Source organism: Canis lupus, chromosome Y, assembly GCF_048164855.1.
Source record: "Canis lupus baileyi chromosome Y, mCanLup2.hap1, whole genome shotgun sequence".
NCBI lineage: Eukaryota > Metazoa > Chordata > Mammalia > Carnivora > Canidae > Canis > Canis lupus.
In genome coordinates this window covers 6,921,463-6,934,977 of record NC_132877.1, presented here as the reverse complement: position 1 = coordinate 6,934,977, position 13,515 = coordinate 6,921,463, and the positions used below count along the sequence as shown (strand labels likewise).

Here is a 13,515-nt window from a genome sequence, read left to right as displayed (position 1 = left end):
TTAAGTGCCAATTTAAAGTAGTTCTTGAATTTCACTAATACACTATAATTTTTGGATCTAGGTTGTGATTCAGAGTAATGATGACATTGCCAACAGAGCTATAGATCTTCTTAAAGAGATATATACAAACCTTGGTCCCAGGTTACAGATAAATCAGGTAGGTTTCAAATGCATAAAAATTCCACTTCAGGTAGGTCAGAAGTATTCTTGTGTTTTGAGGAAGCTTTTTAAACTTAAAACTAAAAATTAATGTTTTGATACTAATATGTAAGTGTTTAATTCACACTTCCCTTAAAAAATACTAACTCAAAGATTGCTGGCATGGTAATTACCCTTAGGTGATTAGTAGTTTTTTGAACAAAATTAGTTTAATATTTATAGTGAGCCAGAAGTTTGACTTACGTGACACTTAGTCCCAAGATTTTTTCTTGTTATTTTTAATTGACTTAATTGCTGATTTTCTTTTACCAGCTTCCTTCTGTGTATTATTATTGGATAAATATGATGTTATTGATACTTATCTAGAAGTTGAAAGTTTATTTTCCTTTATAAGATTTCTGCATTTGCTTTTGAAGCAATTTAAACTATATTTCTTTGGCCTATTATTTGTAGGTGGTTATCCATGAAGACTTCATCCAGTCTTGCTTTGATCGTTTGAAAGCATCGTATGATACATTGTGTGTTTTGGATGGTGATGAAGATAATATTAATTGTGCAAGACAGGAAGCCATTCGAATGGTTCGTGTATTAACTGTTTTAAGGGAATACATAAATGAATGTGACAGCGATTATCATGAGGAAAGAACGATTCTACCTATGTCAAGGTTTGTAAGAAATTGACTGATTTGCATTCATTTATTATTTTCCCAGCTAGTTAATTAGGAAAGTAATAACTTAGAGGTTAAAAGATCAGTAAAGGAAATTTTCATTTTTGGATTTCTTGTCTTTTAAAAACATATTTGTGTTCTTATAGATGTATTTTTCTTTTAAGTAGAAAGTTACAATTTATATTTTGGTTAGCCATTATCAGTCATTAAGTACTATTTTTCTTTTTTCTTTCTTTTCCTTTCTTTGTTTTCTTTCTTTTTTCTTGTCTTCCTTTCTGCCTTTTCACTTGGTTTGGTTCCAAGCTATTACTACCTACTCAGTAGGAATGGTATATTATAGCTGCTCTGTATTTTTATTTGAATGATATTCATTTATACTAGTAAAAATAAAACTGGGTGACAGGCATTCAAGAGGGCAGTTGATGGGGATGAGCACTGAGTGTTACACTATATGTTGGCAAATTGAATTTAAATAGAATATTTTTAAAATAAAATTTTTAAAAGCTGTTTATTTATAGATAATGAAGAAAGTTTTGAAATGGTCTTTGTAAAATTTTCTTTAGATTTGGAAACTAGTATAAAATAATTTGCTAAATCATATTAGTTATAATCATATTATAAATAAATTCAGTATTATGATATAAATCAGATCAACCTAAATTAAGTAGACAAAAGCTAAATTAATTAAAAATAGTTTAAATGGTATTTTTAGATTTGGGAAAATTCTAAAGTATTATTAGATTTTTAAAATTTTTGATCACTCATAAAAATGTAAAAATGTTTCTTGAATATTTTTGATTTGTATCTTGTCTGTTAGAAAAGAGTATTGCAAAATAAATATTTTTGAGTGACTTGTTTTTAAGAATTTTTGTGAATGCTTAGTGGAAACCTACAATTTAACAATTCTGTTGATACTTTAAGTTGAAGTGTATCTCTTCTACATTGAAAATATCTTTTTTATTGAAAATATTTTTAATAAATTGAGCTTTTTACCTTAAAATTAACTAATGTCTATAACAATTATTCATAAAGTAGAAATCTTTGATTCTACAGCTATAAAATATCAAGATTAACCACAGTGGAATATAGTTAGATTATATTTCCAAAATTAATTGTAATGTTTGTAAATAAAGAAACAAAAAACGATTTTTATTCTAAAATCAAAGTAAATTTAACTGTCTTCCTCATAGTAATAAGAAAGAGTAAAGTCCTATTTTCATGTTCTTGGTAATGTGCTAATAATTAATTATTATACCTTTTTTAATTTTTAATTTTTTTATTTTAAAATTTTTTTTTAGAGCATTCCGTGGTAAACACCTCTCTCTTATAGTTCGATTTCCAAACCATGGCAGACAGGTTGATGACTTGGATATATGGTCTCATACAAATGATACAGTTGGTTCAGTACGACGATGCATTCTCAACCGTATTAAAGCAAATGTAGCTCATACAAAAATTGAACTCTTTATGGGTGGTGAACTAATAGATTCTGAAGACGACAGAAAGCTAATAGGACAATTAAACTTAAAAGATAAATCAGTAAGTACATACATAATTTTCAGATGGCTCCCAAAGAATTAAATATTGAAGCTATTATTCATTCATTCACTAAATGTTTTTATGACACTTAGCAAATCTTCTCCATTAAGTTTTTGGTTACAACCCTGGAGAAGATAGGTATCATGACACTAGTGTAGTGGAAAAAGTGAACTACTAAGTGATTTTTCTAAACTGTACTTTTTACATACGTTTCTAAAATTAAAGCATGAAATATTTTTTTAGTCTTTGGTATATAAAATTTCTGTATTTTTAAGAAGTATTTCCCCTTGTCTTCACTACTAATATATTCTATCATTTTTAAGGTAATTACAGCTAAACTTACACAAGTAAGTTCCAATATGCCTTCAAGCCCTGATAGTTCTTCTGATTCTTCAACTGGATCACCTGGTAACCACTGTAATCACTACAGTGATGGTCCCAATCCAGAAGTGGAAAGTTGTTTGCCTGGAGTAGTAAGTTAACTACTGTATGCAAAGCATTACACATTTTCTGCAAATATAAGGAATTGTATAAAATGCTGCTTTTTCTAAGCAGTTTACAAGTCATAGATGGGGCATATGTCAAATAAATATATATAGTTAACTGTTAACCTCTGGATGGATTTTTTTAATTTTTGGAATAATATTTCCATAGATGCATTATTATGTTTGGCTAGAATCATTACAGTCAAACTATAACATGCTGTTAAATATATACCTGTAGGAAATGCTACTGTACCACAAGTCTTTTCTTTGGTGCTGATTTGATTTTATTTTAGTTTTTTCTTTGGTACTTTATTTATTTATTTATTTATTTATTTATTTATTTATTTATGGTACTGCTTTTAAAGAAATTATAATCTTCTGTCTTTCTCAAATTCCTAGTAATATTTTTCTTACTGAAAGAACAACTGCTAAATGTCTTCACATTTCCTCATCCCTCTACCTTCTAAGAATTGCTGCAAGAGCAGTAACACCAGCTACTTCAGTGTTAGAAAGATTTGAGTCCTTTAACAATGAGATTAGAGAGGCACCCCCAGTGGCAAGCCTCCTTCTCCCTCTGCCTGTGTCTCTGCCTCTCTCTCTCTTTGTGTATCTCATCAATAAATAAAATCTTAAAAAAAAAAAACCGAGATTAGAGATTTACCAGCAATCGTTAACCTTCTAAATTTTTTCTTATTATTATTTATTTATGATAGTCACAGAGAGAGAGAGAGGCAGAGACATAGGCAGGGAGAAGCAGGCTCCATGCACTGGGAGCCTGACGTGGGATTCGATCCTGGGTCTCCAGGATCACACCCTGGGCCAAAGGCAGGCGCCAAACCGCTGCGCCACCCAGGGATCCCAATTTTAACCCTCTAGAGATGAAGTCCCTTTTGTATAAACTACATCTGAGTGTGTGTATGTAATTTATAGTTTAGAAAAACATTAGAACAACTGTTGCAGAGAAATTATGCAGAGTAGGTTTCTTTTTTCTTTTTTAAGATTTTTTTTTATTCACGAGAGACAGAGGCGGAGACAGAGAGAGAGAAGCAGGCAGAATCCCTACAGGGAACCTGATATGGGATTCAGTCCCAGGACCCCGGGATCATGACCTGAGCCAAAGGCAGATGCTCAACTGCTGAGCCACCTAGATGCACCTCAAAGTAGCTTAGAAAACATAATAAATTGTTGAGTTTGCTTCATGAGAAATCGTTGTGTTTGTATAAGTCAGAAGAAGGGGAAGGCAGATTATATCAGGTAGCAAAAATGCAAAAGATGTGATAGGTAGAAAGCTTATTTGGTGTTAGTGAATAGATTAATTTTGAATAATGAAAATCTTTAAACTTATGTTATAGATAAATCTTTTTTGTTTTCTATTTGCCAGATAATGTCACTCCATCACAGATACATATCTTTCCTTTGGCAAGTTGCAGACTTAGGTAGCAATCTGAATATGCCACCTCTTAGAGATGGAGCAAGAATACTTATGAAACTTATGCCACCAGGTAAGAAAATTGTTTGACTTTTCACCTCCAACCCTCTTCCCCTCAATGTTGCTAAGTACATGATAGAATATTTAGCATAGAACGGGCTGGCCAAGTCAGTGGAATATGTGACTCTCGATCTCAGAATTGTGAGTTCAAACCCCACTTTGGGTATAGAGATTAGTTTAAAAATTAAAACGGAGTATTTAGCATTTAATTTTTAAATTAAAAAAGTAATAATGATTTTTAAGTTAGTGATAGTAGATAGTAGTGCATTATAATGCATACAATTTAGAAAGTCAGGATTCTTCAAACGCTACAATGAAGAAAAATTACCTGCTACATCACCTGTCCTCACATTCCATTTCCTTTTCAAAGAAATAATAAATACTCTTCAGTATTTAGCTTTTACTATTGCATATGCCAGTTTATCTCTAAATAATATGTTCATATCATTTGTCAGTTAGATATTATATACTTTAGTGTAGACAAAAAAATATTTCTTATTCTCACATTCTTTTTGGTCATTTCAAACTTTTGCTTAAGTCTGTTTAATTTATATTTTCAAAACTATGCATATATGGATATATCAGACTTAATACACATTACTGATATTTTTAAAACACTTAAGATGTTTTCTTTTTTAAGCTTTTTTTTTTTTTTTAGTTTTTATTTTAATTCCAATATAGTTAACACAGCCTGAGCCAAAGACAGATGCTCAAACACTGAGCCACCCAGGCACAAAACAGATAGCGTTATTTTATTTTATTTAAAAAAATTTTTTTAAAGATTTTATTCATTTATTCACGAGAGACACAGAGAGAGGCAGAGACACAGGCAGAGGGAGAAGAAGGCTCCATGCAGGGAGCCTGACGCGGAACTCGATCCTGGATCTCCAGAATCAGGCCCTGGGCTGAAGGTGGTGTGGAGCTAAACCACTGAGCCACCAGGGCTGCCCCAGATAGCGTTATTTTAGTTTCAGATGTACAACAGTGACTCAACACTAACGTGAAAATTAAAATAATTTTATTTCCTGGCTGTTCACACTTGTTAATTCTAGATTTTAAAATTCTGCCCTTTTATTCTTTTAGTTTCCTATGGCATTCATAACTAAATTTCTCACATTCCCTCTAATAATTTTAACCTAGTTTTCCACATGTTCCCAATGTTGTTTCTTATTTTTTTGGATATTGCTTCCTTTTCCTTTAGTGTAGTTTTTTTCCTTTGATACAGTTCCGTCCTGAGACTTCTTTGTAATAGACTTTCCTGTGATGGATCCTCCTTTTTCCTTTATGATGTTTCTTTGTTGTGTCAGTTCTCATTATGTAAAGGGAAGCAGTTGTTGTTGTTGTAGTTGTTGTTGTTGTTGTTTTGGAAGATTGCTTACCTGAATCAGCTAAAATCTTATAGGAATATATTTTTTGTTGTTTCGTTGTTTTTTAAATGCAGTACTTTGAGCATAAAGTTCAGTGTTTGTTAATTGCAGTGTTCGCTGGTGGGAAGACTGAGCAGTTTACGTGCTTTCTATTTGGAAAGGTTTTTCTTGTTTGCTACCCTTTGATTTCTGAAATCTTACAATGAAGTGTCTTGTGGTGGATGTGTGTCTTTTGTTGATCAGGGTTCACTGGACTTAATTGGTGAAAGGTTAATTTAATTTTTCCTTTCTGGGGATCCCTGGGTGGCTCAAGGGTTTAGCGTCTGCCTTTGGCCTGGGGCTCCATGCTGGATTCCTGGGATCGAGTCCCATGTCGGGCTCCTGGCATGGAGCCTGCTCCTCCCTCCTCCTCTGTCTCTGCCTGTCTCTTTTTCTTTCTATGTCTATCATAAACAAATAAATAAATCCTTAAAAAATAAACGAGAGAGAGAGAACTATTAAAAAAATTTTTTTTTTCCTTTCTTCATGGCATTATTTGTGCTTTGGAAGTTGTTTTTGTTTTTTGTATTTTGTTTTTGGGTTTTTTTGCTTTAGAATATGCTATGGTCTGTGTAGAATGTTGTTAAATCTGTCTTACAATTTTGTCTCTCACTCTATTTTCCTTTTTAAAATTTATTTGGACATAACTCTTCAGTTGAATTTTTTGCCTTATAACATTTTCATGATCATTTTTCTGTTCATAGAGTTGTATTTTTGTTTTATGAACATTTTACAATGTTTCTGCTATGTATTCTGCAAAGCCCTATATGTATTATTACTGAGGTAACTACAAAATTCAGAAAAGTAGGTAATACAACACAACTTTTTTTCCCTTAAAGCATTTCAGAGTCATTTGTTGATGTTTTTATCATCTCCTGCATTCCTTCAAATGATGACATTCTTGTACATCTAAATCAAAAATTAACATTGGCATATTTCTACCACCTAACTTGCTGATCCAGTTCAAGTATCACTGTTTCCTCTATTTTCAACTCTGAGAAATCTTTATATTGTTTTCCATAGTGCCTACACTAGCTTGCATTTCCACCAACAGTGTTTTATATTTGTTTTGAGGTTTTACTTACTCATGAGAGACGCAGAGACATAGGCAGAGGGAGAAGCTCCCTGTTTGGAGCCCAGTGTGGGACTGGATTCCAGAATCCCAGGATCATGCCCTGAGTCGAAGGCAGAACGTTAACCACTGAGCCACCCAGACCTCCCAGTAGTCACAGATCTTTGTAGTTTCTGTCTATCTTGGAAGCTCTTTATCTCTCCTTATATTCTGAATAAGATCTAGCTGGATAAGTATTCTTGGCCGCCTATTTTTCTCATTCAGCCCCTAAAGTATATCATGCGAGTCCTTTCTGGCTGCCAGCTGTCAATGAATAGGTTTGCTTCCGGTCTAATGTTTCTATCTTTGTAGGTTACAGACCTTTTCTCCCCAGGTGCTTTCAGTATTTTCTCTTTCTCTCTGAGATTTACTGGCTTCACTATTTATGTTGAGGGTGTCGAACTATTTATATGGACTTTGAGGGGGGTTCCTATTCCTCCTGGACTTGGATGCCTGTTACCCCGCATTGGAGAAGTTCTCTCTTAAAATATACTTCAATATACCTTCTGCCCCTCCCTCTCTTCCTAATTCTGGGATCGCAATCATTCTCCCTTGTGATCCGGTAGCTTTTTATCTCTTTTGCTCAGCTTTTTTTCTCTCCATCATTTTGTCTTCTATATCACTAATTCTTCTGCCTCATTTCTCTTAGCAGTTAAAGTCTCCATTTTTTATTGTATCTTATTTATAGCCTTCTTTATTTCAATTTGATTAGATTTTAGTTCTTCTATTTCTCCCAAAAGGGATTATTTAGTATCTTTTACACTGTTTTCAAGCCCAGCCAGTATCTTTATCATTGTTATTCTGAACTTTGTTCCCAACATCTTACTTATATCCACACTGATTAGGTCTGACCTGACAGTTAGCATTGCCTCTTGTTCGTTTTTTTGTCTTGTCATTCTGTCTAGAGAACAGATGATTAAGAGAAGAATATACTAAAATGGCAACAATGATCTCAGAGAAATACATACCAAACAAATCAGAAAGACCCAAATCTGGAAGGAAAAAAAAGAGAGAGACAATATAATCAAACAGGTGGATAGAATAGAACAATAACTAGATTCTGTGTGTATTTTGGTATATTTGTTATAAAACTAGATCCAAAGTTATAACGAAAGAACAACTTACATGTACCAAAAAAAAATTATATAATGAAAGGAAAGAATGTATCTGTAAAAAAAGAAAATTAAAAGACAAAAAAATAAAAGAATATAAACAAAAGTGAACAGAACAGAGCAATACAGTATATCATGAATGTATTTTGGTCAGTTTGTTAAAAGATACTACATCTCAAAATTGTAAAGAAAGAAAGATTTTTTTTAATTTTTATTTATTTATGATAGTCACACACACAGAGAGAGAGAGAGAGAGAGAGAGGCAGAGACATAGGCAGAGGGAGAAGCAGAGTCCATGCACCAGGATCCCGACGTGGGATTCGATCCCAGGTCTCCAGGATCGCTCCCTGGGCCAAAGGCAGGCACTAAACCGCTGCACCACCCAGGGTCCCAAGAAAGATATTTTAAAATAAAATTAAGGGATTCCAGGGTGACTCCGTGGTTTAGCGCCTGCCTTCGGCCCAGGGTGTGATCCTGGAGACTCGGGATCGAGTCCCGCATTGGGCTCCCGGCGTGGAGCCTGCTTCTCCGTCTGTGTCTCTGCACGCCCCCCTCTGTGGTCTTTCATGGATGGATGGATGGATGGATGGATGGATGGATGGATAGATAAATAAAATCTCTCTAAAATTTATTTTTTAAAATGAATAAGTAAATACATTAAATTAAATACATTGAAAGGATAGAATGGAAATACAGGGATAAAAACTAAAAATAACATTTACCAAAAAAAAAAAACATAAGATTCCATAGGTGAAGAGAATGTAGCCATGTGCTAGATTCTGAGTGTATTTTGGTCTGTTTGTTAGAAGAGACTACATCCCAAAATTGTAAGGAAAGAAAAACTTAGGTGTATATACAAGATAAAATTAAATGCAGTGAAGGGGTGGTAGAATGTATCTGTGAAAATAAAATTTTGAAAAGAATTTTTAAAAAGAGTTGATAATATATTGGTTGAAAAAACAAAGAAAAAAATCAAAATTGAAAGACAAGTATTATGGGGGTTTGAGGGAAACCATGAATTCTGTATTCCCCTAGTGCTGGACTTTGCAGTTCTCAATGATCAGTAGACTTAGTCTTGGCTTGTCATCTTTGGGGGTGGCCTGTTGCATTGATTCTCAAGTGTCTTTGCCCTGATTAGAATTGTACCACCTTTGCTAGGGGGCCACGCTAGGTAAGCAGTTCTGAATTGCTCTAGATGTCTTTTGTTTCCTGTGGGCTTTCCACGCAGCTTTAGAGGATGAGAGTGAAAATGGAGGCCTCCCCATTTCCAGCCCCTACTCCTCAGAGCACCCTCAAGGAAAAGCAGTCAGTCCCTCCTGTCTTCCTGATCTCTGTCCACACTCCTTGCTCACCCATCCTGTGACCGGCTCTTCTATCTCAGGCATATGCAACCCTGTTTAGAGTTCCCAAACTCTGCAGACTCCACAGTGCTCCACTCTTCCTGGAAGAGGAAAGGGCGGATCTGCCTGATTTTACCACTTGGTTTGGCTATTGCATGGAAAGCAGTTGCACTGACAGTGCCTGATTCTCTATTTATGGCAACCCTGAACTGAGAGCCTACTCTTGGGCTCACTGATTACAGCGGGTTACTCTGTTGTGAAATGCCTGAGGACTCTGCCACACTCAGGCACTCCTGTTCTTCCTGTGACCCTGGAGTTCCTGAGATCATGCTCTCCCACCTGGGATTCCACCCTTGCATTGCCGTGTGAGCACATTTTAGGCAGGGTCATCCCTCACAGAGCACACTTAGGATTTTGTGCTCTACTGCTATATCACTTTCTTATAGCTGGCTTACAGAGTCTTCCCCCTCCTTGGCTTATCTTCCCATATACTGCCTTTGATTCACTTCTCTACATTATGTCTTTCAGAAATTGGTCACTTTTCTTTTTGTGCAAAGTAGCAGCTATTCTTTTCTTATATCTCTGGTTTAGTTCTCAGGTATTTAATAGCTATCTAGCTGAATTCCTGGGACCAGATGAAAATAAGGTCTCTTACTCTTCCACTGTCTTTGAAAGTTCCATCTCCAGTAATGTCTTTAGCAAAGAGATAGGAAAACTTTTTTGTAAATGACAAGATTATAAATATTTTAGGCTTTGTGGGTCAAGAGGCATAATGAGGAATATTATGTAGGAACTTAGATACACAAACTTTTTATTAGCAAAAATCTAACTTTTAGAGTGGAGTTTCTTGATAATAGTAGTCTGTTCTTGAGAATTAGGGAATTTTTTTGATGGACAAGTATGATTTTTATTTATGGGACAGGAGGGCTCAAAGTTTGTATTTCTTATCTAAATAGTTGAAAATACTCATCATTTGTTACTGTTCTCTAAAACCTAAATTTCATATATTTTATCTTTGATGTGGTTTTTCCATAACAGTTCTACTGGTTATCATCCCATGAACTTCGTATGAAAGGAATTTATTGAATTCTCTTAATCCTTTTCTCAGTATTCTTTAATATTTGACTTTTAGGGATCCCTGGGTGGTGCAGCGGTTTGGCGCCTGCCTTTGGCCCAGGGCGCGATCCTGGAGACCCGGGATCGAATCCCACATCGGGCTCCCGGTACATGGAGCCTGCTTCTCCCTCTGCCTATGTCTCTGCCTCTCTCTCTTTCTCTCTCTGTGACTATCATAAATAAATAAAAATTAAAAAAAAAATATTTGACTTTTAATATGTCAGTACAATGCAGATTAATTTCTTGGAAATTTTAGGCTAGGTGGAAGCTCCTCACTTTCAAGTAAGTGTATTTTAAAATGCTGAGATATTCTCTGCACTTAATATCAAGGTTTGAAAATGGAAAAAATTATAGTAGATTTTCTGAACTCTGACTCTAAAATTTTCCATAGAATTTGTATAGAAACTGATTCACTTTCTGTTTTAACTTAGTGGAAAATATATACTCCACGACATTACTTGTTAATTAAACAGTGTTGGCATTTAAATGACTTCAATGAAATGTTTTTTATTTAACTCACTGTTTTGCCTAATGATTATAGGTTAAATTTTTAAAGAAACATCAAGTCTATAGGAAAAGCTGAATTTCTAAAGCTTTCAGTGTTCGGTGACAAGGGTTGAGAAGCTTTCTTGTTCAAAAGAAATTACATTCTCCACCTGTGCTTTAGAAATCACAGTTAAAGTTTATTCCTGCTAATCCATTAAACTGGTATGGGGTAGGGCAAGTTAAGAAACCTGAGATTCCAACAGAAAGTCAGGAAGTCCAGGAAAGTGAATGAAGTTTCCCATTGGCATTGCTGCTTTAGTAACACATTGATAAAAATTCACATGTTTCTGCAGAGTACTTTTGGGTGAATAATGTAGTGAATGAATGTCTAAGGGCTTTAAACATCTTAACATTTTTATAAACTAAATCTTTCCTCTTTATTCTTTTGTGTTCTGAAGATAACAAGGCTTCTCCTTGGGCTTACTTCTCGGTATATTAACTGTCAGATATTAAGAATATATGAATTACATTTTAATCTATTTTCGTTTTCTTTGCAGATAGCACAACAGTAGAAAAATTAAGAGCTATATGTTTGGATCATGCAAAACTTGGAGAAAATAATCTTGGACCATCACTTGAGTCACTCTTTTTTGGTCCTTCTGCCTCTCGAGTGCTATACCTAACAGAGGTTCATTTTACTCTTTTTCAAAATCATAATTTTTACCTCATAGTAATATAATGAACATGCATATAAGATTGTAATCTTGTGAAATATTTAAGAATTTTTTTAGTAATGATGATAAAAGGAAATAGAAGTTATAAATTATTTTCTTTAACATCTTTTAATGCAGCCCTCTCCCCCTTTTTTTCCAGGTAGTTTATGCCTTATTAATGCCTGCTAGTGCACCTTTGGCAGATGATTCCTCTGACTTTCAGTTTCACTTCTTGAAAAGTGGTGGCCTATCCCTTGTGCTGAGTATGTTAACAAGAAGTAACTTCCTGCCAAATACAGATACAGAAACTCAAAGGGGTGCTTACTTCAATGGTCTTAAGATAGCCAAACTGTTGTTAACTGCCATAGGCTATGGCCATGTTCGAGCTGTAGCAGAAGCTTGTCAGCCAGTTGTAGAAGGTGCAGATCCCATAAAACCGGTAATAAAATTTTTTAAATCATTAATAAGGTTTATGGTTGACATTTAATTTTTAAAGTTAAACTGCTTAGTGATTCTTAAATAAAGAATGTAAGTTCAGTTCAATCTATTAAGTTATAGTTGTATTGAAAATGTACTCTAGTGATTACACTAATCTCATAGGACATCTTATTACCCTTAAGTCCTTTTTGAGTTTCAGTTGGTTAAGTCTCAGAAATTCACCTGAACCTTTTATTAACCGAAAGATGTATAAAGACAAGTGGTTATAGAAGAAAAAATTGCATATTGCCCATCTCTTCTCCCACTGTGATGAATGTAACCACCATAATTGACAAAAAACTCTCTCTGCCAACATATCACCCTGTTGTATACCTCACTGAAAGTTCTCAAGATACAAAACACATTGAGATTTGATGCAAGGGTTGATGTGGCATTCACTTTACACTAAATTTTAGTTTATTTAGTTTTATTAAATTACTCTTTGAGGATAAAGTGGTTTAAAGATAGAATTTTTTTTTTTTTTAGAAAGAGGTTCTTCATGTTGTAGAAATTTGAATAATGATTAACATTGCACATCTTAAATTAACATTAATTTAGGTGGTATAATAGGATTATGGACTTATTTCAAAGAAGGCTCATTTGCTGAGGTATTATAAATAAAATATAATGTCTGAGATTTTTCTCTAACATATTTTTGTGGAGATATGGCATATATAGTTGATAAAGTGAAAAGATTTGACCTTGTTGATCATTATAGAAGCTAGATAATGAATTCTTTAGTGTAATTTATATTTTCTCTCTACTTTTATATAATTTTGCAATTTTCTGTTAATAGCTTAAGGAGCCCCTGGGTAGCTTAGACAGTTAAACATTTGCCATTGGCTCAAGTCATGATCCCAGGGTCCTAGGGTGGAGTCATATGTTGGGCTCCCTGCTTCAGTGGGGAGTCTGCTGCTTCTTCTGCCTCTGTCCCCACCCCTGCTTGTGCTCTCTCTCACTGTCTCTCTCCAATAAATAAATAAAATTTTTAATAAGCATAAAGCAAAAAAATTTAAAGAAAATGATGGTCTTGTGTAGCTTTTTTTTTCTTTTAGGATTTTATTTACTTTTCATGAGAAATACAGAGAGAAGCAGAGATACACACAGAAGGAGAAGCAGACTCCCTACAGGGAACCTGATGTGGCACCCAGTGCTCAGCCACTGAGCCCCTTGGATAGTATATTTTAGGAAGAAAATTACAATGCTCTATTTTCACTCCCAACTTTAATGATTTATTTACTTATCTTACTACTTCCTATTTTTTAAATGAAAATTGAGATCTAAAGAGATGAAAAACTTTGGCCCCAATAATAAAATTACTTTATAGTACAATTTTGCGAAGACGCTGGTTGGCCCCAAAACTAGATTTTCAGAACACCTGGGTGGCTGGTGTCACTGGTCTGCCTTATGCTCA

General features: G+C 34.4%; 1 protein-coding gene across 3 annotated transcripts in view; it reads left to right on the top strand.

The window, feature by feature from the left end:
• LOC140629033 (ubiquitin carboxyl-terminal hydrolase 9X-like) overlaps positions 1-13,515 on the top strand; it is a 135,942-nt gene that overhangs the window by 64,017 nt on the left and 58,410 nt on the right. For all 3 annotated transcript variants that reach the window (XM_072818433.1, XM_072818431.1, XM_072818432.1), the window contains 7 exons: positions 62-157; positions 613-824; positions 2,126-2,366; positions 2,690-2,839; positions 4,233-4,353; positions 11,469-11,599; positions 11,785-12,063. In XM_072818433.1, coding sequence (XP_072674534.1) covers positions 62-157; positions 613-824; positions 2,126-2,366; positions 2,690-2,839; positions 4,233-4,353; positions 11,469-11,599; positions 11,785-12,063 — 1,230 coding nt within the window. The remainder of the gene's footprint in view (positions 1-61; positions 158-612; positions 825-2,125; positions 2,367-2,689; positions 2,840-4,232; positions 4,354-11,468; positions 11,600-11,784; positions 12,064-13,515) is intronic.